Source organism: Haliotis asinina, chromosome 3, assembly GCF_037392515.1.
Source record: "Haliotis asinina isolate JCU_RB_2024 chromosome 3, JCU_Hal_asi_v2, whole genome shotgun sequence".
Lineage (NCBI taxonomy): Eukaryota > Metazoa > Mollusca > Gastropoda > Lepetellida > Haliotidae > Haliotis > Haliotis asinina.
The window spans coordinates 14524255-14551028 of NC_090282.1; the positions used below are offsets into that span (position 1 = coordinate 14524255).

A 26774-nucleotide genomic window follows, 5' to 3' on the forward strand; every position below is an offset into this window, starting at 1 on the left:
AATATTACATTGATTGGAAATTTTATTTTTATTTTTTTTCCTGCCTGCCTTTAGGTTTTCTGAGGACAAAAATCCATAGAACAAGAAATAGAATTAGTCTGGCCTTATCAGGAAACTTGTCTATAAATTAAAAATGGACAGCTATGAAGATGTTTCCTTGATTAAGTAAATGTGAATGCGGATGATAAAGTTGGCAGTCTAATCAGTGCAAAACACGAACTATTATGAGAGGACTGACTGACATCTAACACAGAGAGTATTTAGAGCATCAGAGTTGGTGTGTATGGAAACACTCTAAACACCCAAGAATTTAATCCAAATTTAAGCTCATAGGCTTAGATCAGGAAAGAAATTTTGCTTGGCCCTAAATACAGGAATTCCTGTTACTGGGCTTTTACTCGGACATTTTCTTTCCAAGTACAGTGAAAATTGGTATAATTCGTACTGTGTCTGAGCATATAGATCTACATTTTGATTGTCACTATATATTAGACATGCCCTCTTTTCCCGGAATAACTGCATTTGAAGGTTTTATTTGTTCCCACGTTTTACTTTCTTTAAGTAAGACCTATTTCCCGGTTTTACTTTTTGTAAGACATACTTGCCAGTTTTACTTATGGTAAGTAAGAACTCTACCCAGTTTATACTTTTTCCTAAATCTGTATTAACATGGACATTTAAGTTCAAATGGTATCTTAGTGTTTGAATTCAATTGAAAAATATTCAAAGCTCAATATTAATGTTCACATTTTATCCCTAGCAGGATTTGATCCGCATTTTTGTTCTTAGTAAGCAGACGCCCTACCTCGTGTCCACCAGGACAACAAGGATGCAAGGGTCGAATTATCTTTTTACAGATAGGCCTACTGCCATTAAGTTGATTTTACTAGCGCTTCAGTTACTATTATGTATCTACATAGCATGTTCACCTAATTATCCATCATTGACACTTTGTGTGTATAATAAAGCACTCCTCCTTGGTTATGGTTGAGAAAGAAAGCCCTCAACCATTGATAGAACCACCCACTCCCCATTTCCTCAGAACAAAACGGGTCACCTCCCCTTGAAGTCAGCATCACCCAGCTAGCTATACATTATTACTTGTCCATTATTTGGTATGTGGCGATAGAAGCGTGATCATTTTTTAGGTTGCCACACATAAAATATCACAACAATGCCAAATTATTGTTTTCCAGTCAATAAACATTCAATTAACCTGTACAGCTGACACCTGGCCAAAACTGTCATAGCATCATTTGTCCTGGACACATATGCTAACACACAAACTATGTCAACATGTGAAACAGTATTTCCTGGTGTGTGCTCTCGCATTCAAAATGCCCACATCCATTTAAAACTGTGAGATTTAGAGTGTAACCCATAAACAATTTGATGGGATGTAAAAATAAGATTGAATTATTTCAGTTTGTCAGATTTATCTGTTTTCATTTTAAAATTGAGTGGTGAGTACTATTTGTATGATTTTAGTTGTGCCACCAAGGCACTTTGATAATATTTCATTTGTGCCATTTCAACGTTTACCATGCAGGGGTTAAAAAATCCCATCGCCTGATGCCCGGGACGAGTCAAATAACTTACTTGTCCGTGGACTACTAGATAATTTCCACTTATGGTTTCAAACTGCAAATAATCTTGGATTTAATTTCATATGTGCTCATAATGAAGCTATTAAAGTTTGCAACTATGATAAAGTAAAGCTAGTAGAGAGTGAAATTATCACTCTTTGATAAATAGTCCAGTAAACATTAACATCGCGCTTTGTGTCATAAAACCAGGGCAAGTGGAAAATTAGTCAGGACAAGTTACTTTCCTGAAATCACTTGCCCTGTGGCCAGTGGCTTCTCTTCATATTTTTTAACCCCTGCCATGCCATGGCAAGCAAATTAAGCAATGTTTTGATCCTTGTATAAATGAGTGTATAGTGGGGCCTAACATATATCACTGTTTATCTCTGTTTAACTACGGTATTATCTAAATATGTTCCGACCCATATTTGTCCTCAGTATTTATGCAGACAATATTTGACAACATTTTAAAGTCACCATATTTAAGTCAGCACTCAGAGCTCCTTCTGAAACCTTTTCTATTTGCACTGGGCATGCCTTGAACAATTATTTTCACTTGCTTTCCACAAGAAAAAACTTACTATATGAATCCAACAATTGAATAATAACCATTTGTCATGTCCCTGCTTCTTTAAGTCTTTTCAAGTGATGGAAGTCTAATGTTCTTGCCATATGTTGATGTAGGTATAAATTTTCAAAGGCAAGACTTTATGCCATTATTTTGCTGAAAGGGAAAGAAGGAAAACAAATCTAAGCAGAACTATTTTTTCATTTGCCAACATCGAAACTTCACCACACAAAAAATATGGATAGAGTGCCACAAACATTAAGGCAGACAGAATCATTTCAATGAACTTTGCACAAATTTCTAAAGAGTCAGATTTGAGAAGTATGAAATTAATCTTGAATGTTTTTTGTATGTTCTTTTTTCACTACCAATTTGTCTAGTGACCAGAATGTTACAAAGTCTGTGCTTGTAACCAATCAGGATTGGGTATTTCTAGTAGTTCCGCCTGTCACTAATGTGCTCTGTGTAATGTTTCTCATGTAGTTTCTTGCAGGATCATGCATGGGGAGCATCTCAAATGTTTATTGTATTGTTTGTTGCAGGCTGCGTCAAAGGGGGCATCTCAAACTATTGTTGGATTTATTTTTGGCTGCTTTGAATTTGTCATATTTGTATCATCACCAGTATTTGGAACATTTGTAAGTGGTGCTTTGTTCTCATATCGTCACTATTGTGTATTCATGTTTTTTATATACTGTTTTCCCACACTGTATAATGACAAATATTTCGGTTTGTTTTAGTGGCCTTCACACAGCATGCTAAAGTCAGACAACGTACATTTGTCAAACTTAGGTCTGGGAGTAAGGAGGTTCCAACAACTCACCACCAACAGCTGTTGACAAATACGATCTGTCTCTGTTCTGGTCTCACTAACTTTTCCATCTTTTGCACTTTTTGTGATGTCAAACATGAGTACATGAGAACATTTTTTTCAGAAACAACCAATCGCAGTCAATGATAATGTCACATGACCACACCACCGATGGAGATAAAGTGCTCGAATGACACAAAAGTTTGACAACATTTGTTTGATATGTGAAAACACCAACTTGACAACTTTTAAAATTTTGAACGTGTTGTCAAATTTTTGTTTTCCGTGTGAAGGCCACTCAAAACTACAATGCAATCTAGAATATGTGATATAAAGTGTTTTGTTTCACACAGTCTGCATGAACTAACATAACTGATAATTTACCTCATGCACTAGGCTTATCTTCACATGTTTAAGTAATAATACTTCTGTGTGAATGTTTACCGATCATTTCTCATGAGACCCATGAAAGTATGGGGTAGAATAGGCCTTTAGCAACCAATGGTTGCCATAAAAGGCAACTACGCTTGTCATAAGAGGCAACTAACAGGTGGTCAAGCTAGCAGACTTGGTTGACACATGTCATCTGTTCCCATGCTGTTGATCACTGGATTGTCTGGTCCAGACTTTACAGACCACCGCCATATAGTTGGAATATTACTAAGTGTATAAAAGTCCACCTTTACATAACTAGTCTGATTCAATTAGGAGAAAAAGTATGAAATTGAAGCTGAGTGACTAGGGAATAGGCCTCTCCTTGAGAAATTCATATGTATGTTTTCGTTGTCCTGAAACAACAGTTTCCTACAGTTAATCTCCCTTATGTTTTGTGTGAAGAAGTTTATACTTTACATAATTGTATAGGATATGCAAATGTGTAACGACTATTGGCAGTAGTTGATATGATGTGTAGTGGTATGTACATGTTCTGATGGAAGGTTATTCTGAAGTAGGTTGATTGTATGAGTGTTCAAAACACCTGCCTGCCTGGCCACCTGTGACATGTTATTTTCAAGACGGACAGCCAGATTATCAAATTCACCTGCCTGATAGTTGCATTATTTTAAAAGCTTTGATTTAATTACACTAAATAAATTAGAGTTGTCATGGGCAGGTAAGTTCTGGGCGGGGCTGCCAAATTTTATGTCAACCCAGCCCTGCGGTCTGGCTGAAATTTTTGGGAGTTTCATATGTGACTTCTGATTGCATTACAAGATGCATTACTGATCAAAGGGAAATAACTCTTGGCAGGTGTTTTTCACATCTATGATCAAAACCTCTCTTGATACTAATGACATATCTAATTATTTACATCATATTAGAAGGTAACATATCCCTCTTAAAATAATTTAGAAATCAAATTTGTTTCATACTATTATTGTAATAGTACCGTCTTAACATTATCTGAAGCAATACAAAAGAATCAGGTATTGTTTTTCCTTCTTTCGAGTACTATTTTGTACCAATCTATTATATTGGAAATGGAAATCTGGAATTCAGTGAAAGATTGGTTTAAGAATTTGAATTGTAAATTACAATTAAATTTAAATTTTAATCTCTGTCGTTTTAAGTTTATTTAATATTTTCAGTATAAACAAACAGTCTTCACTGCAGTCTTTAGTGGTTAAGAACGGACATTAGCATATTGTGATATTGTTTTGTTGTAATGCATCTTCACTTTAAGAAATGTTTGTTCAACTGTATGCAAGACAAACAATTCATCAAAGCTTATCCATGCTTTAATTATTTGTGTTTTTGTTTTTCAGTTAACCAGATTAGGACCTAAATTTGTGTTCATATCTGGAGTGTTTGTGTGTGGATCATGCAGTATTCTCTTTGGGTAGGTTGTTGTTTTCACTAACCAAGATCAAGTGATAGCAGGTATGCAAGGGGAGATAACTTGTTGAGGTTTATGTTCAGTTTGATGAATTGAGGACACTATTTTGTGTGAAATAGCAAGTCTCCTGACATTTTGATAGAGCGCTCGACTTGTGATACTGTTTTGTGTGAAATTCACTCTAAATTATCCAGTTAGTTCAAAAGCCATGCTTTTACAGTGTGATCTATATGATTTGTTGTGGGTATTCTCAGTCCACTTTAGGCAGTGATCATACCCCACATGGGTTCAGCATGCAACCTGTTAACCCATGTCTAGTGTTCCTCACCTTCATGTTCCAAGTATGTTGCTGTAACTCGCTCAGTCAGAAGTGTCGTATTTCTGTCTAAATCAACATTTCACTACAGTGTAAGAACAGTTTACGTCAGAACTATGTGTAGCCTTCTATGAAAATAGAGTTTTTAGATTGAATTAGATTGATATAGACTTAAAACAGTTGGTGCTTTAAGAGGCACTGATGGAATATAATTTGCATGTGATAAACATTCCTCAAGAAAAGCCTCATATGAACAGATAAATTATTATGCTAAATGTCCGAGGGTGAGGTTAGCGTCTCACTTGAGAATATCATGCTTATATGATGATGTGCTTGCCAGTGTATGTGTGGCTGCTTGTACTAGCCTGGACTTAAGCTTGTCTTATAGTAATAGCTCTCTGAGATATAATACCACAGCTAAGCATAAATAGTCCTCAGACACATTATACTGACTCCGAGCCAACCAGTCCTTGTACCCATTGATGGCCAGCACCAGGCATGGGCCAACAAGTACCATATATATATATATATATGTCTTATGGTATGAAACGGCCAGGGATCAAGCTTGCGAACTTCTGCTCTCAGGGTGGACATTCTATCAAAAACACTACTGAGATGATCACCTGAGGGTAAAGAATAATAAATCTTATTACTCGCCCGTGGAAGATACTGCAGTGTAATATTTTCACTTCAGTATGACACTAGTGTGATACCGCTTGACCTATGACGTCAAAATGGTTCAAAGTTGTGACGTCACAATGCTAATGTTGATGTCGCGATTTTACTAGACCTTGCTGACTTGAAAGCTGAGAGTCCTCACACTGTAGGCAATTTCGCGGCAGTTTCTGTCAATTTATGTTGGCGAGTAATAAACAGAATACTAAACTCGCTTCCATGAAATACCATTTTCATTAAACTCGTTAAAGATTTAGTATCAAACTCGCTTTCACTTGTTTGATACCAAATCATTAACTCGTTTAATAAAAATGGTATTACATGGAAGGTTGTTTAGTATCCTCTATATTTTCTATAACACACAGTCTCCAAACACCAAGTGATTGCTTGATTATTGTTACCCCGGATAACCCAAGCTGCCTGTTAGGCTCTGGAAGGTTATAGTCAAATGACTTTATCCAACCGGGTACCCATTTTCTGTTGGGTGAATAGAGACAATTTTGAACAAACCTGACTTGCCTAAGGTGAAACCACATGTACTCACATGTGCTTCGTTGTGGGTCAGGACTGAAGTTCTGTGAACTCTCAGAAGTCAAGCTGCCAAACAGGGTCACCCATCCAAGGAGTGTCCAAGCTCCACGCTGCTTAACTTCAACTGATTTGTTACCTGAGCTCTATACACAGGACCACACACCACCACTAACGATTGTCATTGCTTCTGTTCCTTTCCTACAAATATTTTACCATGGCTTGTTACAATTATTACTCCTAAGCTGACTAATGTCCAATGTTCCAGGGTATTAGATCGATCGCCGTCAGGCACCATTTTCATCGTCATGTGCTTCGTGTGCCGATCTGTAGAAGCCCTGGGTTGTTCCGCTTTCATTACAGCCAGCTTTGCGATAGTGGCCTACTCATTTCCTGACCACGTGACCACAGTGTTTGTAAGTATGCCGATATTATATGTTGTTCAATGATTTGTAATTGTATTGTTTTGTTAAGGACTGCTATAGAAGTACATAACAGTGTGCTTTAATAACAAGCAGTTGTAAGGAATAAGTTACTGTAAACGTAAGAAGTGCTGCAGAAGTCTTTATTTACATGGTTTGTACAGGTGTGAACTAATCCAGCATAGTGTGCAGCCTTCTGTAGGGCATTTAGACTACATGAGGCAGCGTGTTATAATTGGGATTACAGTTTGTCAGTAAATACAGATTCTAGTACTTTTGTTGGGTTAAAGGTCACATGCAACCTAAAAATCAAACATAATTAAAACACATTTATCAGTTATTCATGACATATAATATACATTGCTGCTTTTAAAAAAACAAATAAACAAAATTATAAGCGTAAAATCGCGATTCAAAAGTGCAATATTTTGTACTTGGGCTTATTTCCCCCGAAACGAAGCCTGCGGGAGACCGAACCCAATCATAGCGGGTGGATATGCACTCAAGTGTAACGACAGCTTCCTGTTGGCTGTTTCATTTGCTGATATGCTGAGGGTTCATTGTGTGTACAGAAAGATGATCTGTTTGATGGGCATTTTAGAAGTATAGCCAGTCACAAGAAAGTAATATTCTTTATGGACAACAACTTCTTTTTGTGTACTTGATGCGTCGTTTCAGTATGGATTCATATACTGTTGTCAAACAAAATCATATACACTAAAACAAGTCGTTATCCATGAAGAATGTATATAGAGATGTTGGGTTTGGAAAATACATGTTCTCTGAATTTGCGCTCGATCCAATCAAGAATCATGTCAGTAGAGATTGTGTGGCTGGAATCTGTCATTCGTCCAAGTACAAAGCAGGACTTGAAACTGACAAGAATTTGCACCAGTTTCCGTCAGATCCAGTCATCCGAAAAAAATGAATGTAGTTTGTTTGCAACCCACAGACATAAAAACATGTCATGTGTATCACACATGCCTAATTACATAATGTGGCAGATACGGGACTCGGGTGCAGGAGTCATAAATCAACTTATTTTCTTTGTGTCGTATATTCTGATAGGTGTTAAGTTCAAATTGCACGTGGTCAATGATTGAAGCTGTGTATTGCCTGTTGTCTTTAGCAGACAGGCAGACAGACATATAGGTGTGAATAAACCAGACACTGAGCTTTCCCTGTGATAGAGACTGCTTACCACAAGTTTTTTACGTAACGAGTAGATTATTTACTTGTTTATGTACACAACCAAGATTAGACTACTGCTCACAACCTCAGATGCTGGTCATGCATACTGTTTCAAGCTCTGCGAACCTATTCACTGTGCATGCGTTTTGGACGCAGCGCAGAACAGCTGTTGAAACCAGTTTTCCCCCCAGCGCTGGGGGAGTAGTATAGGGAATGATAGTCCGAAAACACTTTTCAAAAACCCCCTCTAAAAAGCCTCATTTACTAAATGAGGCTTTGGTGGGACCATTAGCTCTTGCTATTATTGCCCCTACTACAAAGCTACGCCATCACGTTTACCGTGACTTGGCAGGCGGTAACACTGTGCCGTACGGTACGATCAATAATTCTTCTCTTACAAACCCCCTACCCGGCCCACCCCTCAAGTAGTACAAGTTAGGTTCGTCGGCTTTCATATCCACTTTATCTATGTTGTAAGTTTTGACCGACCATATAGGATCGGTGGCTCGCTTACGGCTATCACCCCTATGTCACGTTTACCTCGATGAAACAGTTTAACGTGAACCGCCTATGATCTCTTTGGTGTTCGTAATAAAGGCTTGTTGGGCTTTTTGTATCCCCTGTTCTATGTACTTTTTTTTCTCATCCTCGCTGATAGCAGACTTACGAGACTTGGACCGAATATCTTGTTTCATTCCGTTATATTTTGTGAGTTCAGATAGGATTGAACGAAACTCCTCTTCTGAGATCTTACTGTCAGAGAGTGCCGTGGAAATTCGCTCACTCACTGTGTTCAGCTTTGCTTCGGCCAGAACCTTTATCTCATCGTGTTTCAATGCCTTACGATTAAGTCTGCGTGATACTAACTTAAGCGCCAACCCTACCAACCCTGTCACCCCAGCCGTTATTTCAATACCTAACACTATAGGTGCAGCCACGATGGTGGTTAACAACCCAACGCCTGCCGCCCCTAGTCCCATGCTGGTTGCTATAAGGGTAGTGTCAGCCCCATCCACGATATTGAAAGCTCTATGGTACTTTTTACATAGTGCTTTCCGCGTGTCACGGTCTTGTTCTAGTTGGCGTTTCACATCACATAACTGCCTCAAGCGGAACCCATCTACGGTTTCCAACGTCTTCGCTACTTCCTCTACGACTGGGTACAGACCCATCCTATAATATATATTTTGAAAGATATTTTAATTGAGGTTCAGTTAATATTCTATCAATTAATTTGAAGTCTACAAGTTCTAGACTACTAGTTAGGGTAATAGGTGAGAGGTTAATAGAATTTCCTGTTGTAATAAAAACCCCACTGAGGTTTATTAAGCGGTTTATAGGACCCCCGTGGGTATCCTGTTGTATAACAATACGACAATATTGGTCTTGGTGTTCGTCAAACCAGTGTATTGACACCCCGGGTAAAATTTGGTGTACTTTTGAGGTGTTTTCATTACCTAAATAGAAAAAGAAGACTTCTATGATGAGTGTGAAAGGGGTGTATATATCAGGTATTAAGTCAGCAGGATAATTGTTAAATGTTAATTTATTTTTTAATATAGACTTTAACCTATTTTTTTCGGTATTAGTAGTTCCTATGGCTACACTATCCGGAATGAAATCCCCGGCCCAGATGCCGTTGTTCCTAATCTTAGCGATAGTCCCAAGTTCGTTTAATGTGATATAAGGTGAGGCGATTGTTAAGTTGATCAACCATTTGGGTTCTTTTAAATCTGATAACGACACCCGTCTGTACACGTTGTCTTTGAAGTGTAGGATGTATAATTCATCTTCCTCACCAGGCTGATCGAATCCCTCTGTATCTTCCAGGTCGTTAAGCGTAGTGTTGGGATGATGACTGGTCATTATTATAATATTATTATATAATTTCCAACTGGTTTTCTGTTAATAATTCAGGGATTAAATTCATACCAATAAAGTGTATGTTGTTAGGTAGGAAGATCTTGGTTAGTGATATCTTGTTTTCCACGATCACGTTGACACCCTGCAGACTGGTGTTGGAGCCGACACCCACCCGCACGTAAACGTTGCAAACTTGATCCTTGTGCCGTTTCTCCCACCCTAGTTTGACCCCCTTCACGATCTCGACGTTACCCCCCGATGATTCCCCTAGGTAGACTTTGATGACCAGTGTTGTGTTTGATGGTATACCATCTAGTATTTTATCCACGCCTTCGAATTCAGACACCAACTGTAATGCCACGTTTTGTATGCCCGTTTTACTCGATAGCATGTGGAGTGGTGAATTGCTGATTGGGCTGACGACTACGCTACGTCTCTGAGTTGGGACGTAAGCCACGAGCAGGAATCCATCGTTCACGACTTTGTTTAGGTAGTGGTCTTTGTTATCAGTGAACACGTAGGGGGAGAAGAGCTTAATATTGAGAAACCAGTAGTTGTCGTAATCGGGTAACAACACCCACTTGTCATCTTCGGTGAAGACGAGCTTATATGGTCGGTTCTTTTTGATGGTAGTTCTCTCAACATCGTCTAAGTCGAACAGTTTACCTCCGAACGATGGGTATATTCTCCAGTTGTCATCACCGGTGTTGACGAGGGCGTACTTAGTGTTGACTGTTGCTCCTGTGGTATCTATCATATCACTTAGGGCTCCACCGGAGGAGACTTCAACGCGTTTGTAAATGTTGTTTTTCAGTTGCAAGGCGTACGTTTTACCATCTACTCCGGGAGCGTCGAAACCGCGTGTGTCTCCGAGGTCGGAGATCCCGATATTGACGCATTTTTTCCCTCCGGGTCCTTGTGCGCTGGTCATGTTACATGAAGTGTTAAGCTGAGGTATCCTATATTTACAGGATTATGATTTATATCTAACACCGATATTGTCAGCTCAGGTATGTTGCCCTGGGTTAATTTCTTATACTGCCGTGGTGAAAACGACTCGGTTCTACCGTCGTTGTATTTCTCAGTTTTCACTGGCACTGCTCTCAGTATAGTGGAAGGGTGACCTCCTTGAATGTTGTACGTTGTGCTCACCTGACCGAGATGAATGTACAGCTCTCGGTACGGTACTAGGTCGGGTAACTTCGTGCCTGTGACGGTTGTTGTTGGTTTTATCTCGTCAGGAGACATACCGAGTATCCTCGCTAATGGTCGGCCGAGCCTCAAGGGGTTTCTTCCGTTGTTGATTAACATCACTGTACCGTTTGAGTCGTTCATCTTGAGTTCGGCTCCCAGGGGTTTGAAGACCTCGTCGTTTAGAGAGCACACGCTGTAGTAGCCGTCAGTTATCTGGCTGCGAGTTCCACTGACGAACAGCTTATTGTTGCTGGCGTTGATGTTAGTCCATTGCGGTAGGTAGGTGATATCGCAGAGTGCGACTTCGAGTTGACCTGACGTGTTATCGATCGCGTGCGTCAGCTGAACGGCCTCACCGCTCGTTATTCCTGGAAGTGTTATGTACATATTATAATATATAATTTATATATTATAATATGGATTTAGCACACTTGAAAATCGTGGTGAATGCAGATGGTACGGGGTTTAAAACAACCTTTATTGATATCTTTGAAAAGTATGTCGTGTCCGTTAATAACGCGCAGGCGGTGGTAAACTGGAATCAAAACCCAATGCAGTTTTGGCAGAACCAACTAAACTTTGCTGTGTGGTGTGCGACGACAGGGTCGGGTGTGACACCAGACTACGGTATAGACGAACTGAGTAAGGCGGTTGTTTTGTTTCATATTTATTATCAAACGAGACGAATATTGAAGGAAATAAGTGCTCCTCTTCCCCAAGATAAAGCGTGGAGTATTACGAATAACCCCTATGATAGACGCGCTTATGAACGTATTTGTGGGGAGTTTGAGATTCCAACGAATAAAGACTTTCGCCTTCCTGGTGTGAACCATGGTCTCGGTATAGTTCTCGTGTACTTCTACAGGTCCGGAAAATATTATGCCGGTTCTAAAGATGGTTCATACAACCCAAACCGTCATACATTTACAGGCCCCACAACGAATGAAAAGATCCATGTCAGCTGTATAAAGCAAACCAGTCCTGATGCAGCCACAGCCTGGACTAAAATGATCTCAAAAACATCGAAAGAATTCACTCGTGCTGGTACAATACGCTTGAACGACTCGATTCGAACGTACGTGTGGGCGCTGTTGGGTGCGCAGTCGATGACGCGTTCCAACATCCTCGGTAAGGGAACTGCTTACGACGCTCAGACACAATTCGTTTCCAACGTTGAGGATGCTATCAATTCTCCAGTTGATCTCCCGAGGGCCATCGAACGCTACCAAAACGTGTTAGAATACGCCAGATCGAAAGTCAATTACGTATTCGGCGTGGGGTTGTACATGGCTCCGAGTGATATGCAACTGAGAATAAAAAAAGTGGTGGGTTATAACAATGAAATAGTCATAGCCACGAAGGATCAAAAGTTGGGTATCAACCCCGATATTAACACCCCACATATCCCACACACCCAACCACGTGAAACGGGTATAGTTGCGCCACCCCCGGAGCCTAAAGTTCATGTGGAGGTACCCCCGGGGGGTGTGGGGGAAACCCCCACCTATCAGCAGCATATTGATAATAAAACAGCCCTAGTGGTTGGCGGGGTAACTTTGGGACTTATTTGGTTAAAGATTTCTTAGCCGCTACGTACACCAGACCCGCCACGGCGACGATGGCTGCCCACAGGTTTTGACTGAGCCACATGGCAGTTTTAGACAGAGCGCTCAACAACCACGAGACGATGCTACCCAGGATGCCGGGAAGGGCTTCGGCGGCTTTACCAGCCAGTTTAGCTAGGCCTTCCCCGAGTTTTTTAATCCAGTCTTTAACACCGCCGCCAGGGGGTGTGGGGGTAACTCCCCCACCGGCAGGCCCCACAGGGGTACCCCCTGTTAGTGACACCACCAGGGTTGATATGATAAAACCCAATGCAGTCAGAATGCTGGCGATGGTGACCCCTTGCTCCCGGAACAATATCCGAATCCTGTCTGCTAACGTGGTGTCTCGGTGGAGGACTTGATTGATGGTTTCCCGTATACGGCTGACCTGGGATCTAAGCTTTTCTTTGTAGCCGGACGCTGTCTCCAACCAGGTCTGCCTTTCATCTTCCAAATTACGTATTCGTTCCTCAATGGTGGCTTTCATAGACTCGTCCTCAGTTTCACCGAGTTTTTTCTTTTCATAGGCGATGTGGTCGTCTATTTCACTCATTTTGGCTGTGCTTTTCCAGAGCTGACCACGAATGGTTTGCATCAACAGGTCCAACCCCCTCAGTTCCCGAACGGTAAATTCGAGCCCCGGGAATGGTTTGTTCTCGTAGTCGGCCAACACCTTTTTAATATCATAAGTCATGTTTTGATCTGATGTGGCGTCCCTGATACCTTCCAGGCCTTGAACTAACTTCGGAGGAATCTTAGGTCGTGCGCCACCGTAATCTTTGAAGCCTAGTTCATCTTGGACAAACTTACTTCCATGTTTACCGGCCAATGTTGATAAGGCAAGCGGTTTTCTCGTGTGTTGATGCATGAGATCGATATCCGGGTGAGCCTTCAAACGCAGCGTGCCATTGCTATCGAGGGTAAAATCGGAATAGTTCCTTCCCGACGACTTGAGTTTGGATTTATTTTCAACTACGTCGTAATAACCGTCGACGGCGCCTTTAAGGAGCTCGTCACCTTGCGAGAATGAGGTCTCCTGGTCATCATTGAATGCCTGGGCACTATCGTCCCACATATCATCCATAGGTATGTCTTCATCCATTAGTATTAAAAATATATTTCATTTATATAACAATGTACGGTAGAAAATTAGATCCTTTCAGAAGATTGAGAGAGCCATTAGGTGCCAGAGCCGTGCGCCAGTCGGTGACTATCACCAACAATCCCAGCAAGATAGACCAGAATCAAACTCTGCTGGTTAGATTTCCAAACCTTGGTGAGAATGACCTCATTGTACCAGGCACTGTTCGACTGGCGTTCAATATCACGTTGACCTCCGACAACGACAAACGCGAGCTAGTGCGGAACGTGGGTCGAGCTATCATCAAGAAAACGACCGTCAAGATCAGCGGTAACGAGGTACTGAGCATCGACGACAGCGACGTGTTTCACTGCTACAAGGATCTCTGGAAAAGCGAGAGAGAACGAGTCAATGATGTGTACCAGGGTATCAGCAAATCAACCCGGGCGCGCATAGGATACGTCTTCACGACAGACCAGCAAGACAAGCTATCGGACGGTGAAAAGGCTATCGCTCTAGCATACGGGAATCGATTCTGCGTGCCGCTCGACTTCGAGTTGCTCACGGGACACGCGCCGTTTTACCAGGCCGCGCTGGGTGATAGGCTAGAATACGAGCTCACGTTTAACGACTATAGCAAAGTAGTGCGTACGCCGAACGGTGATGAGGCCAGTTATGCCATAGACAACATCTCTCTGGAGTTCGACATGGTCACTAGCCCGGAGCTGGCCAGGCAGGTTCGAAGTCAGTACTCTGGGAAGATGGCTATCCTGTACGATCGCGTACTGAGGCATAGATCAGTCGTGCGAGATAAGAGCGACACTGTGTGGAATATCAACCTGAACGTGCCGGCGCGATCGATGAAAGGTATCCTGGTCGTCCCCGTGGAGGATTACGATCCATTCCGGAGGGACAGCGAGAAGTTTTTCAACCCCGAGATTGAAAAGGTGGAAGTTACCATCGAGGGCGTGCCCAACCAGCTGTTCAGTCATGGTATGGGGCCACACCAGCAGTGGGATGAGATAAAAAAGCTACCAGTGGGGGATTACATAACAAAGGACCTGGACCTCGGCTCCGTGCAGATCGGTGAATACCTGACCACCAAGTACGCCCTATGGTTGGACATGCGATCCACGGATGATGATAAACTGCACGGTAGCGGGCGCCGTATAGATAACGGTAGCGAAGGGATAACTATCCAGATTAATAAGAAGGCCCAAACCGCTGGTAAGTTGAAATTATATTTGTACGTAATTATGGACGCGCAACTTAATATAGACAATGGGAGATTTGTGCAAGCCATCTACTAGTGGGGGAGACCCCCTGGGGTTACCCACTGACCCACACTGCGCTATCATATGCGGGCAGACTGGCTGTGGGAAGACCGTTTTCGTGTTGGATATGTTGGAGGGTTACTACAAGGATGTGTTCGATAACATCGTTATCATGTGCCCTACTCTGAGCATGAATAAAACGTACGCGCGACCTTGGGTGATGACTGACCCGGACGTACATAAAATCGACCCTGGAACACGCCTGCAGGACTGGTTGAAAGCTCTTCACGAGAAATTTAAAGGGGAACCGACGCTGTTCATACTGGACGACTGCAGCGCTAATCGCGAGATAACAAAAAAGAGAGACATGCTATCGTACCTGGCCTTCTCCGGCCGTCATGCAAATCACAGCGTCTGGGTGCTAACGCAGAAGTTCAACTCGGTGTTGAAAGACCTCAGGGAGCAGACGCGATGGGTGGCCTTATTTCACTGCAAGGACAGGGATTCGTTCGAGGAGTGTTTGAGAGAGAACGATGTGATGAGTAAATTAGAACGGGAACGGGTGAAGAAACAGCTCACTGAAACTAAACACGCTAAGCTCGTTCTAAAGACCGACCAACCAGTAGCATATATAGTATACTAAAGCTAAGCAAAGCTAAGCTAAAGCTAAGCAAAGCTAAGCAAAGCTAAGCAAAGCTAAGCAAATGCTAAGCATAGCTATGATATTTGAAGTATTTGTCGTGTGCAACTTAACCTTCATTTCTCTGTGTTTTGTTTGTATCGGGTATTATATAGTTAAAACTAAATCTTACTTGTTATATTATAAGATGGAGTGTGAGGAATTGCTCGAACAATTGTCGCCCGCAGGCCCCACTGATGACAAGCGAGAGAAACTGGTGGCGTTGGCTGTTGGCGGCAAAGCCAAACATTACTTTGGAGACTACACCCCGGATAAAATTCACAAAATGTCAGCCGAAGAAATCGATAAGCTGTACGCTAGATACGAGTCCCGGCTCGGAGCAGAAATGACAAAGACAATAGGATCGGCTATGACCCAGATATACACCGGTATTGTATCACATTTCCTTCCCATTCCACCAGAGCGCCGACTTTACCTGTGGGAGGACCTCGAGAAAGACCCTTTTATCGAACACGCCGTGAGCTCTATCAGCTGCGGGTTGTACCACAAATATGGTATGTTGTTGGCTCCAGTGACGGCGGCGATTATCACGGCAAAACATTGTCAATTTGAGAGAAAGAATAATAATAATAGTATAGATGTCCGAGGTGACGGAACCAGTGAGTCCCGAGGTGACGGTGGAGACCCCAGTGGAGGAGACCCCACCCCCAACAGTGACGGTGGAGACCACTTCAACAGTAACCAGACAGAAGAATCCTAAGAGAGTAGCTGCCGGTAAAAAACGGTGGTGTAACCAACATAAAGTGACCAACCCAACCCGACTGTTGTTGGCTGTAGGTGTAACTGCTGCCTTGGCTATCTCGTGGTTATATACACGTGATGGAAACCCTCACCGTGAGGTGGTACCTGAGGTGGTAACCCCCAACAGTGGGGGTACCCCCACCGTCGACCCGCATATCATGTTATAATTTAAAATATTTTATATCATATACATAATGTCTGAGGGGAAAACGTTCGTCAACGACGCATACCACGCCACAGTGGTAGCTAGTCTAGCAGTAGGGTACGCTCGGTTAACTAAAATGGTGCTTAAACAACCAACTATCAAGCTAGATTTCAACCTGCAGGATATGGGTATGCTCATAATGAACCTTGGTATGGCGATGGCCACAAAAGACATCCTAGTAAAACAAGGAATAATACCTGATAATATAATGAAATAAATATAGGGATGGCCACGATAGCTATGATGGTCGGTGGGGCGTTAGTGAATGCCCTGGCATTTTCCGGGAGTAATTTCCTCTTCTCGAAACTACGAGATGATCACGCGGCTGAAATACAGGAAGAAAGGAAGCGACACGATCTCGCTACTGAGAAATTACAAAGAGCACAGGCCGAGTACGCTAAAAAACGCCTCCAGAGGATCGATTTTATTAACGAACAACTCACGCGTGAAAACCATGCCGTTCAAACATTCAACGATGTTGATGAAGCAATGAAAGAATACTATCTACTAACTGGTAAACAATTGGAACCGCTCAATAAACCCACACTCGCTCAGTACTACACACCATCCAAGGGACAAATGAATCGTGAACTGGGCTTCATAGTGTTGGGTATAGCAGCTACTGCGTTGGTTGCAAAGCAATTAAACTAAAATACCTATATAAGTAAACATGAGACCCGCTCCATACCGATGCGAATACATACTTATGGGGAAGACCGAGGCCTGTGGTAGGAAATGCAGGAATCAGGGGTTCTGTTGTTTCCATATGGGAAGTCCTAACTACACGTGTTCTGTGTGTGGTATCGGGGTTAAAGGGCACTACTGTCTATGTAAAGCTCACGGAGCGAACGTAGTCAGACATCAACTCATATACGAGAATAAAAAAGGCTACATAAAAGAACGTAGGCGACTGCTCAAGATAGCCACTTAAGAGTTACCTCCCCTTACTGTGAACCAATTAGTCATTAGTTTTCTTAGGTGTAAACACGATGTCTACTGTAAGCGAGCTCAAGAGGGTCGCAAAACAGAGAGGTGTTATCGGGTATTCTAGAATGCGGAAGTCAGCATTGTTGAGATTACTAGGTTTAGAAGTCCCTCCTACGGTAAAACAATTAAAAGCTCAAGCAAAACAGCTTGGACACACGGGTTATTCAAACCTGGGGAGAGCCGGGTTAACCGCATTGTTATCACATGCCCCCGTAGCAAAACGTCCCACTGTAAAACAACTGAAAGCCGAGGCACACGATTTGGGTTTAGGCGGGTATTCCCGTATGAGAAAACCACAGCTTTTAGAATTATTACGGCAGAATAGAGCTATTGACCTACAGTTCGTGAGCACTGAGCGCGCTGTAGGTAACTATTTGAGAGGTTGGCGCATGCACGTTGATAGAAACATAGACATTACAGATATCAAGCCTCTGATAGCTGATAAGGTCAACCAGGAACTAAATAATCTAGGAAGTATCAAGTTTCAGATCACAGTGAAAATGTCGCTCGATAAGCAGGTTGGGAGTACCACTGAGTATGTTCAGCCTTACTTCCGAGGTCAACAAGAGGTCGTCACACATGCAGAGACCATTGACGCATCAATCGATAATAGTTTTCAGCAGATACGAGAATACCTAGAACGCTACACGCACATGGGGTCCGGGTGGGCTGTAGATAAAATCGATAACGTCTATCTAGACATAGCTAACTACGTGCCGTTCAGAGGTGGGTCATACCTAGCCTTGCCTCCCTACTATAAGAACAAACAAGCCATAGTAAACGTTAAGAATAGAGGAAACGATTGCCTGAGGTTAGCTATCAGGTCAGCCTTATTTCCAGCTGCCACTAATCCGAACAGGCCTTCTAATTATCCACAAGACGATGGGCTTAATTGGGATGGTATAGATGAACCCACCCCAATATCCCAGATCACTAAAGTAGAAAAACAGAATAATCTGGCTATAAATGTCTTTGGACACGAAGGTAACACAACAATAATACACAGGGTCAGCCCGGTGAAGGATCGCCAAGTTATTAATTTATTCATGATCAAGCGAGGTGAAACGTATCACTACACGTGGATAAAAAATCTCAGCCGGTTGTTGCACGACCAGTCGAAACACGTTGGGGAAAAACACTTTTGTGTACGATGCCTACACGGTTTCAGTCGGGCCGATTTATTAGAATCCCACCGGGAGGATTGCCAAGGTGTGGGGCAGACGGCCATACGAGTCGACATGCCTAAGGAAGGTGAAAATATCCTAAAATTCGACAATCACAAGAATCAAATGTCTGTGCCTTATATCATATACGCCGACTTCGAAGCCTTGGTGGTAGGGGAATCATCCCCAACACCCCCTAGTGGTGAGAGTTTCACCCACAAGACACAAGAGCATATAGCCTGCGGTTTTGGATACATCGTCGTCCGTTGTGACGGGGAAACGAAAGCTCCGGTAGTGTATAGGGGTCCTGACGCGGCTGAAAGGTTTCTAAAGTGTTTGCAGGAGGAAGAAAAAATTATTAGGAATACATTGTATAGAATCGCTCCCATGCGTATGACCCGAGCCGACAGGCTAGCTCACGCTAGTAGCACTAAGTGTCACGTGTGTGACTCACCGCTTAACGGTGATTCGGTGAGAGATCACTGTCACATAACTGGTAAGTATAGAGGCGCCGCTCACAACGCGTGCAACCTCAAGCTTAAAATCAACCCTAAGACAATAAACATTCCCGTTGTCTTTCACAACTTGAGAGGGTACGACTCACACTTGATCATGCAGGCCATCGCGAAAATCGATGGTAATATATCGTGCATCCCAAACAACATGGAGAGATACATCTCCTTCAGCTTAAACGGACTTAGGTTCATTGACTCGTTTCAGTTCCTCCTGTCGTCACTCGACAGTCTGGTCAAGGCCAACAATACCTTCCCTATCACCGATCGATACACAGACGCCGAGACTAGACCCCTGCTTATGAGGAAGGGTGTGTACCCATATGAGTACATGGATAGTTGGGTCAAGTTCACCGAGACCAGACTACCTCCTATCGACTGCTTTTATAGCAAGCTGAATGAGGCGCCCGTCTCACGAGACGATTACTCGCACGCGATTAACGTATGGAATAAACTGGGTTGTAAGAACCTGGGCGATTATCACGACCTGTACTTGAGAACAGATGTACTGCTGTTAGCCGACGTGTTCGAGACGTTTCGGCGGACATGTTTCAAGCAGTATAAACTCGACCCCGCATGGTATTACACCAGCCCAGGTCTGTCGTGGGACGCCTTGCTTAAAAAGACCGGAGTTAATTTAGAATTGCTCACAGATTACGACATGCACCTATTCATTGAGAAAGGCTTGCGAGGTGGGATTTCCATGGCATCCAAACGATACGCTAAAGCAAATAATCAATACGTGAAAGGTTACGATCCTAACAAACCAACCAATCACATTCTCTACCTCGACGCAAATAACCTGTACGGCTGGGCCATGAGCCAGTATCTACCTACAGGGGGATTCGAATGGGTACCCCACGTTGATGTTATGAGCATTGCACCAGATTCGAACAAAGGTTATATCCTCGAGGTTGACTTAGAGTATCCCAAGGCATTACACGCATCGCACAACAGCTATCCCCTTGCACCCGAACGTATGAGGGTTAACCCAGACTGGATGTCTGAGTACCAACATAACTTGTCAGGTGGTCGTGTGACAGACGTTGAAAAACTCGTGCCTAACTTAATGAATAAGACCAAGTACATCGTTCACTATCGCAACCTACAGCTGTACCTGTCGTTGGGTATGAGGCTGGCCAAAATACACAGGGTGCTCATGTTTGACCAGAGCCCATGGATGGAGCCCTACATCAGAATGAACACAGACCTACGAAAAAAAGCCACCAGTGATTTCGAGAAAAATCTCTACAAGCTCATGAACAACTCGGTGTTTGGTAAGACTATGGAGAACCTGAGGAAACGCGTGACCGTGAAGCTGGTTAGATCTAGTGAGGAAGACAAGCTCAGGAAATTGATAGCCAGTCCGGCATTCAACCGTAGCAAGATATTCACAGACGACCTGGCTGCCCTACACATGAAGAAAAGCCACATAAAATTCAACCGACCTGTTTACGTGGGGATGAGCATCCTCGATTTATCCAAACACCTGATGTACGACTTTTACTACAACGAGCTCAAGAAACAGTACGGCGACAGGTGCGAAGTGCTGTACACTGACACGGATTCCCTGCTGATGGAGATTCGAACTGAGGACGTGTACGAGGACATGAAAAAACACATCGATTTATACGACACCAGCGATTACCCTAAGACCCATGCCATACACAGTACGGTAAATAAAAAGGTCCTAGGTAAGATGAAGGACGAGTGTGCTGGCACGCCCATAGCCGAGTACATAGGTTTGAGGCCTAAGATGTACTCCATACTGAAAGCCGACAATAGCGAGATCCGGAAGGCTAAGGGGGTTAAGAAGTATGTGGTGAAACAACACATCAAACACGCCAGATTCAAGGAAGCCCTGTTCAAGACCCCTACCTTTAGACATAAAATGAACACACTTAGAAGTGATGGGCACAAGATATACGGACTGACTATAAACAAGACGTCCCTATCGCCTATGGACACGAAACGTTGGATAGCTATTGATGGGATAAACACATACGCGTATGGACATGAAAAAATTTGAGTCTATTTACTACAGCCCGCGTGGGTACTGGAAAGGAGCTAGCGCAGTAGATAAGCTAGCTAAACTAGCGCGAGTACCCCCGGAGGAAGCCAAAGCGTGGCTTGAAAAACAAGCCCTGTGGCAGATCTATTTGCCTGCACCACGCTACGTACCTAGAAGGAGGTTCGGTATTAACATACCTAATAGCATTCACCAGGCAGACCTACTGTTCCTACCTCACGATAAGAGGTACAAGTATGCCTTAACCGTAGTGGACGTAGCCAGTCGTTACAAGGAAGCCGAACCCTTGACCACGAAAGATTCGGCCCAGGTAGCCAGAGGATTCGAACGTATATACAAACGCAGTCCGCTGACGTGGCCAACAGAGCTGCAAGTTGACCCCGGACGGGAGTTCATGGGTGCCGTGTCACAACTGCTAGCCAAACACGATACGAAGGTCAGGCGTGGCACGGCTGGAGCCCATCGCAGCCAAGCTATAGTTGAGAGATTTAATAGGACTTTGGCTGAGCGCTTGTTCGGCCATCAGTATGCTAGGGAGATGACCACCCCTGGAAAACGATCGACCGAATGGGTCACGAGGTTACCCGAGGTGGTGTCGGCAATCAACCATGAAGTCACCCGTCTCACCGGTAAGAAACCGGCAGACGCTATCAAACTAAAATCAATAGTTGCAGAGTCGGCCGCTCCATTGCGTGGGAAGGAGAAACAGATACCGGATAGGGCCCTAGTGAGGTATCTGTACCAGCCTGGGGAACACGAGGGTGATAGCCGTAAGCGAGCCACCGATCCTATATGGTCGGTCAAAACTTACAACATAGATAAAGTGGATATGAAAGCCGACGAACCTAACTTGTACTACTTGAGGGGTGGGCCGGGTAGGGGGTTTGTAAGAGAAGAATTATTGATCGTACCGTACGGCACAGTGTTACCGCCTGCCAAGTCACGGTAAACGTGATGGCGTGGCTTTGTAGTAGGGGCAATAGTATCAAGAGCTAAGGGTCCCACCAAAGCCTCATTTAGTAAATGAGGCTTTTTAGAGGGGTTTTTTGAAAAGTGTTTTCGGACTATCATTCCCTATACTACTGGGGGGAATTTAGTGAAACATTTGAACTCCAATTTCACTGGCTTTTTTTTCATCGCGTTTTTTTTTCAACTTTATAGGTTGAATTGGCATTTTTTATGATTTGTTTTGGTAAGTGCATACGGAAAGGTACCAGAATCTGCAAAGTTGTGTTTTACGTTGTATGTGACCTTCAAGTCCCATCTGGAAATCAAACCCTAAGTCGGTCACTTTACCCACTCCACCTCTGCAGCTTCTTCTGAGTTGGTTAGACGGCTGACTTTGTGTTCTGGTGATTAGGTGCCTGACTCTCAGTGTCCCGAATGGGACTCAACCCAACAAAAGAACCAGAATCTGTGCTTTACTGGGAAAGTGTAATAACATTCCTGTAACAAGCATGCTACATTCATTCAGTGATACTAGAAATGATGTTGTACTGTGGTGTTTCAGGGAACCTTGGAAACATTCAGTGGGCTGGGCCTTATGATTGGACCTCCAATAGGGGGCGCTCTGTATCAGGTGAGTACAGAGCACTGAATAGTACACTGAATGGGGTCCAAAATAGGGACTGCCCTTCTCTGTACAAGTTGAGTAGTGTTCTTAAAGATCACATATACTCATGTAGGGTACAAATACAAAATCACTTGCTGACATCACTCTAAATGAAACCCTGCCAATAAAACTACTCATTTCGACCTATAATTAACTTAAATTGAGCTTTTTGTCAACAGTGCAGAATTCTCAGCCTCAAACGAAATTTCAACCAATTAGAGCGACGCGTCTCTGTGACGTAATTGTAGGTATAGAAATGAGGGTCTGTGCAGTATTCATCTACATTTCAGGGGTTAAACTATTTCGTTTACAGGTTTGTACAAACCTGAAATCGCAAAAGCTGTTGAGAAAAATGAAAGCTATATGTTCTCACAATCTACTATCATTTAGTTTTGTCTCCTGCTTTGCCTAGTTTTCGAGTTACAACCCTTGTTTTCATAGACGATTCTGTCAAAATCACTTGGTGTCACTAGGTTGTAATCCATGTTAGGTGGTATAAACCTACACGTTATTTGTCATCGTTCACTTGATGCTCAGTTAATGAATTTATAACAGGTATAATTAGTGGTAACGCCACTTAGATTACCCAACAAAGGCCCCCATTTGGCATTTCTTGTGTCTGGATCGATCAAAGGATTAATTGATAACATGCTGATTGATTAATTAGATTTTTGCAGATTTAAATGGGTAATTTGTCAAAAGGTAGTGTTTATGTATGTACATTTACTAATCTATACTGAATACACTCTGTCGTGTCTGTGTCTATGTAAAAACAACACCCTTCTTTCAAAGGATTAACCGCCAATACATTGATTGATTGCTTATTATTGGCTAACTAAATAACTTTTTTAAAAGAATGATGCACATTATGCAATTAGTTGCCAGGTGTGCTATCTTGGGTGACCAATGAAACTATTCAGCAATGTGAAAAACTTGAAACGATACATCACGTTTTTGTATGTTAGACGGTTAAAAGACACATCACTTGGGAAATCTGCAGATGAATTATATATCACTTGTTTTCGTGGATATTGATGGATACACAAGGTGGATATTACAAGGTAATAGCCTGACATTGCTCCTATAACTATAATTTTTGTTTTTATTAAGTTGTCGTAGCTTTCAACAGAATCATTGTTTTCGTCGTGAAGTGTAATGATGCAGACGACATACACTAGGGCATGCGTGCGAATTATGATTCATATAGGCAAACTGTAAAATGTCTACATATTACATTCCTGTTATACATTCGCAGATCGTTTCTTTTTATTAGGTTTCAAAATGCATACAAGTATGATTATAAAGTAATTAGGATTATGAGACCAAGTACAAAGACATATTTTGACAAGTGTCTACATACTGGTGAGTGAACGTTACAAACCAAGTAAATTTAGCAAGTGAAGAAATTTATTGCGCAGTATTTTCACTTCGACCCCATCCTTGCTTAGGTTATGTTACAGGTTGTGTCATACAAACTCCTTTTGGTAATGATTCAAATACATATTTATGTAGTTTTGATTTTCTAACGTGATGAGAATAAACCATACATGATCTCATTAATTCAAATGGATATGACTTTATGATTTTCAAAAATGTCGGCACCCTGTCTTGGGATGAATGCTATTTAAATTTGTTTTCACCGACTTACAAAATCAAAATTACTTTCTACTGGTAGTAAAATATGTATTTTATTGATAGGACATTAGGATTTTACATGACATTGCTTATAACATAACGATTTCACTCTTGGAAGCGGTCAATATAAGGGGTCAATATAATATTAATTACGATAATATTGTCACTTTGACCACTACCTCGTTTCCGAGAAAGGAAGCGTTATATTCATCCAAAATCCTTTTCGTCAGCAATGTTTAGTAAGCAGTCTTGATTTTATCAGCTCGATGAAACTTGAACTCCATTTTCTATCCTGGAAGCGTGGTAGGGGACGAACCATCCGATTTAGTATATACCACAGGCTTCCACAACGCTTGCTTCGCACACACTATCAACCATTTTAAGCTCAAACTATGGGGTCCGGTGGAAATTTGTGCATAGTGATGGCAACACAACAATTCCTCATATCTTTGATGACATGGAGAAATCAGCAAAATGATGAGCTTCCTTCACATTTTCTATACAACTAACTGAAAGTCATTCCTTCTATGACATCACTGTAGGGCTCTGTTGACAGAGTTACATAACCAGTCTGCGGTTTCGTTTGCGGGCGAGAGAGAAGCAGACGGCTTTTTAGCAACTTTTGGGTGCTTGGCATTAATTAACCACAAGGTTTTTCTTAAAAAAAATAAATGGTGTTCTGTTTATGACTATCCAGAAGTCTTTCATTTGCAGTGGTAAAAAGAGTACCCAAAAATTGAGTTTAGTTGTTCTTTAATGGAGCCCCAAAGAAGGGCTGCTCATCTCTGTACAAAGTGAAAGGTTCCAGTGATGGAGCCCAATATAGAGGGTGCTGTTCTCTGACCAAGATGACAGGTTCCCTTAATGGAGCCCAAAAATAAGGTGAAAGGCTCCTTTGATAGAACTCCAATATAGAGGGTGCTCATCTCTGACCAGTGATGTTCTCTGAACACGCGTTTCCCTCTGTATAAAGTCATATTGCCTTGTCATTTAAAAACAGTGAGGTATGGTGCCAGAGTAAAAGGTATATAATATACAGCTCAATCAAAGTTTATGACCACTCATCTTTCATGTTACTGCACATAATATGTCATTTGTATGCTTTACAGCTAGGTGGTTATGGTCTGCCGTTCTGGACACTAGGTGGCTTATGTCTGATGTGTGCTATCTCGTCGTTCTTCTTCATGCCATCTAATAACGGTAGGAACAAAGACCTGGTTACGCTTATGTCATACTTTTGTCAAACCATTGCTCTATCATCATACCTTTGTCATACCTTTGTCAAACCATTGGTATGTCATCATACCTTTGTCATACCTTTGTCAAACCATTGGTATATCATTATCATACCATTTTCATACTGTGACCATACTTTTGTCATACCTTTGTCAAATCATTGCAGTATCAGCATCATACCATTATCATACCTTAAGCAAACCATTGGTATATCATCATTGCACCATTTTTATACCTTAACCATACCATTGTCATACCATTGTCAAACCTTCATTAAATCTTTGCGATATCATTAGCATACCATGGTCATTCCCTAGTGAAACCGTTGCTTTATCATTGTAATACCATAACCTTAACCATACCATTGTCAAATTGTTGTCATTACTGTACTGTTGTCATACTATTGTTATATAATTGTTATACCACTGTCAACTGTTAGATCATTGCTCTGTCAGAATCAGACCATTGCCATACTAGAGCCATCATACCATTATTATATCATTGTTATGTGGTCATGTTCTTCCAACTATTACCAATCACGGACTGTAACCCATAGTTATGAAACAGGATGAGGTACTTTGCACTGGTTTGTTACAGTCCCTCCCTTGTAACCAGTGCTGGTTGTAAGCAGGACCCAAATGCTGACATGTCTGATAGTTTGTGATCACTTCTTGATGAGATAAGCAGGACCCAAATGCTGACATGTCTGATAGTTTGTGATCACTTCTTTGATGAGATAAGCAGGACCCAAATGCTGACATGTCTGATAGTTTGTGATCACTTCTTTGATGAGATAAGCAGGACCCAAATGCTGACATGTCTGATAGTTTGTGATCACTTCTTTGATGAGATAAGCAGGACCCAAATGCTGACATGTCTGATAGTTTGTGATCACTTCTTGATGAGATAAGCAGGACCCAAATGCTGACAAGTCTGATAGTTTGTGATCACTTCTTTGATGAGATAAGCAGGACCCAAATGCTGACATGTCTGATAGTTTGTGA

The 26774-nt window shown here is 42.2% G+C and overlaps 1 protein-coding gene across 1 annotated transcript in view; it reads left to right on the plus strand.

The window, feature by feature from the left end:
• LOC137277522 (MFS-type transporter SLC18B1-like) overlaps window positions 1-26774 on the plus strand; it is a 39980-nt gene that overhangs the window by 5283 nt on the left and 7923 nt on the right. The window contains exons 3-7 of the mRNA XM_067809292.1: window positions 2697-2792; window positions 4732-4805; window positions 6590-6737; window positions 22798-22866; window positions 25644-25734. Of these exons, the coding sequence (XP_067665393.1) occupies window positions 2697-2792; window positions 4732-4805; window positions 6590-6737; window positions 22798-22866; window positions 25644-25734 (478 nt within the window). The remainder of the gene's footprint in view (window positions 1-2696; window positions 2793-4731; window positions 4806-6589; window positions 6738-22797; window positions 22867-25643; window positions 25735-26774) is intronic.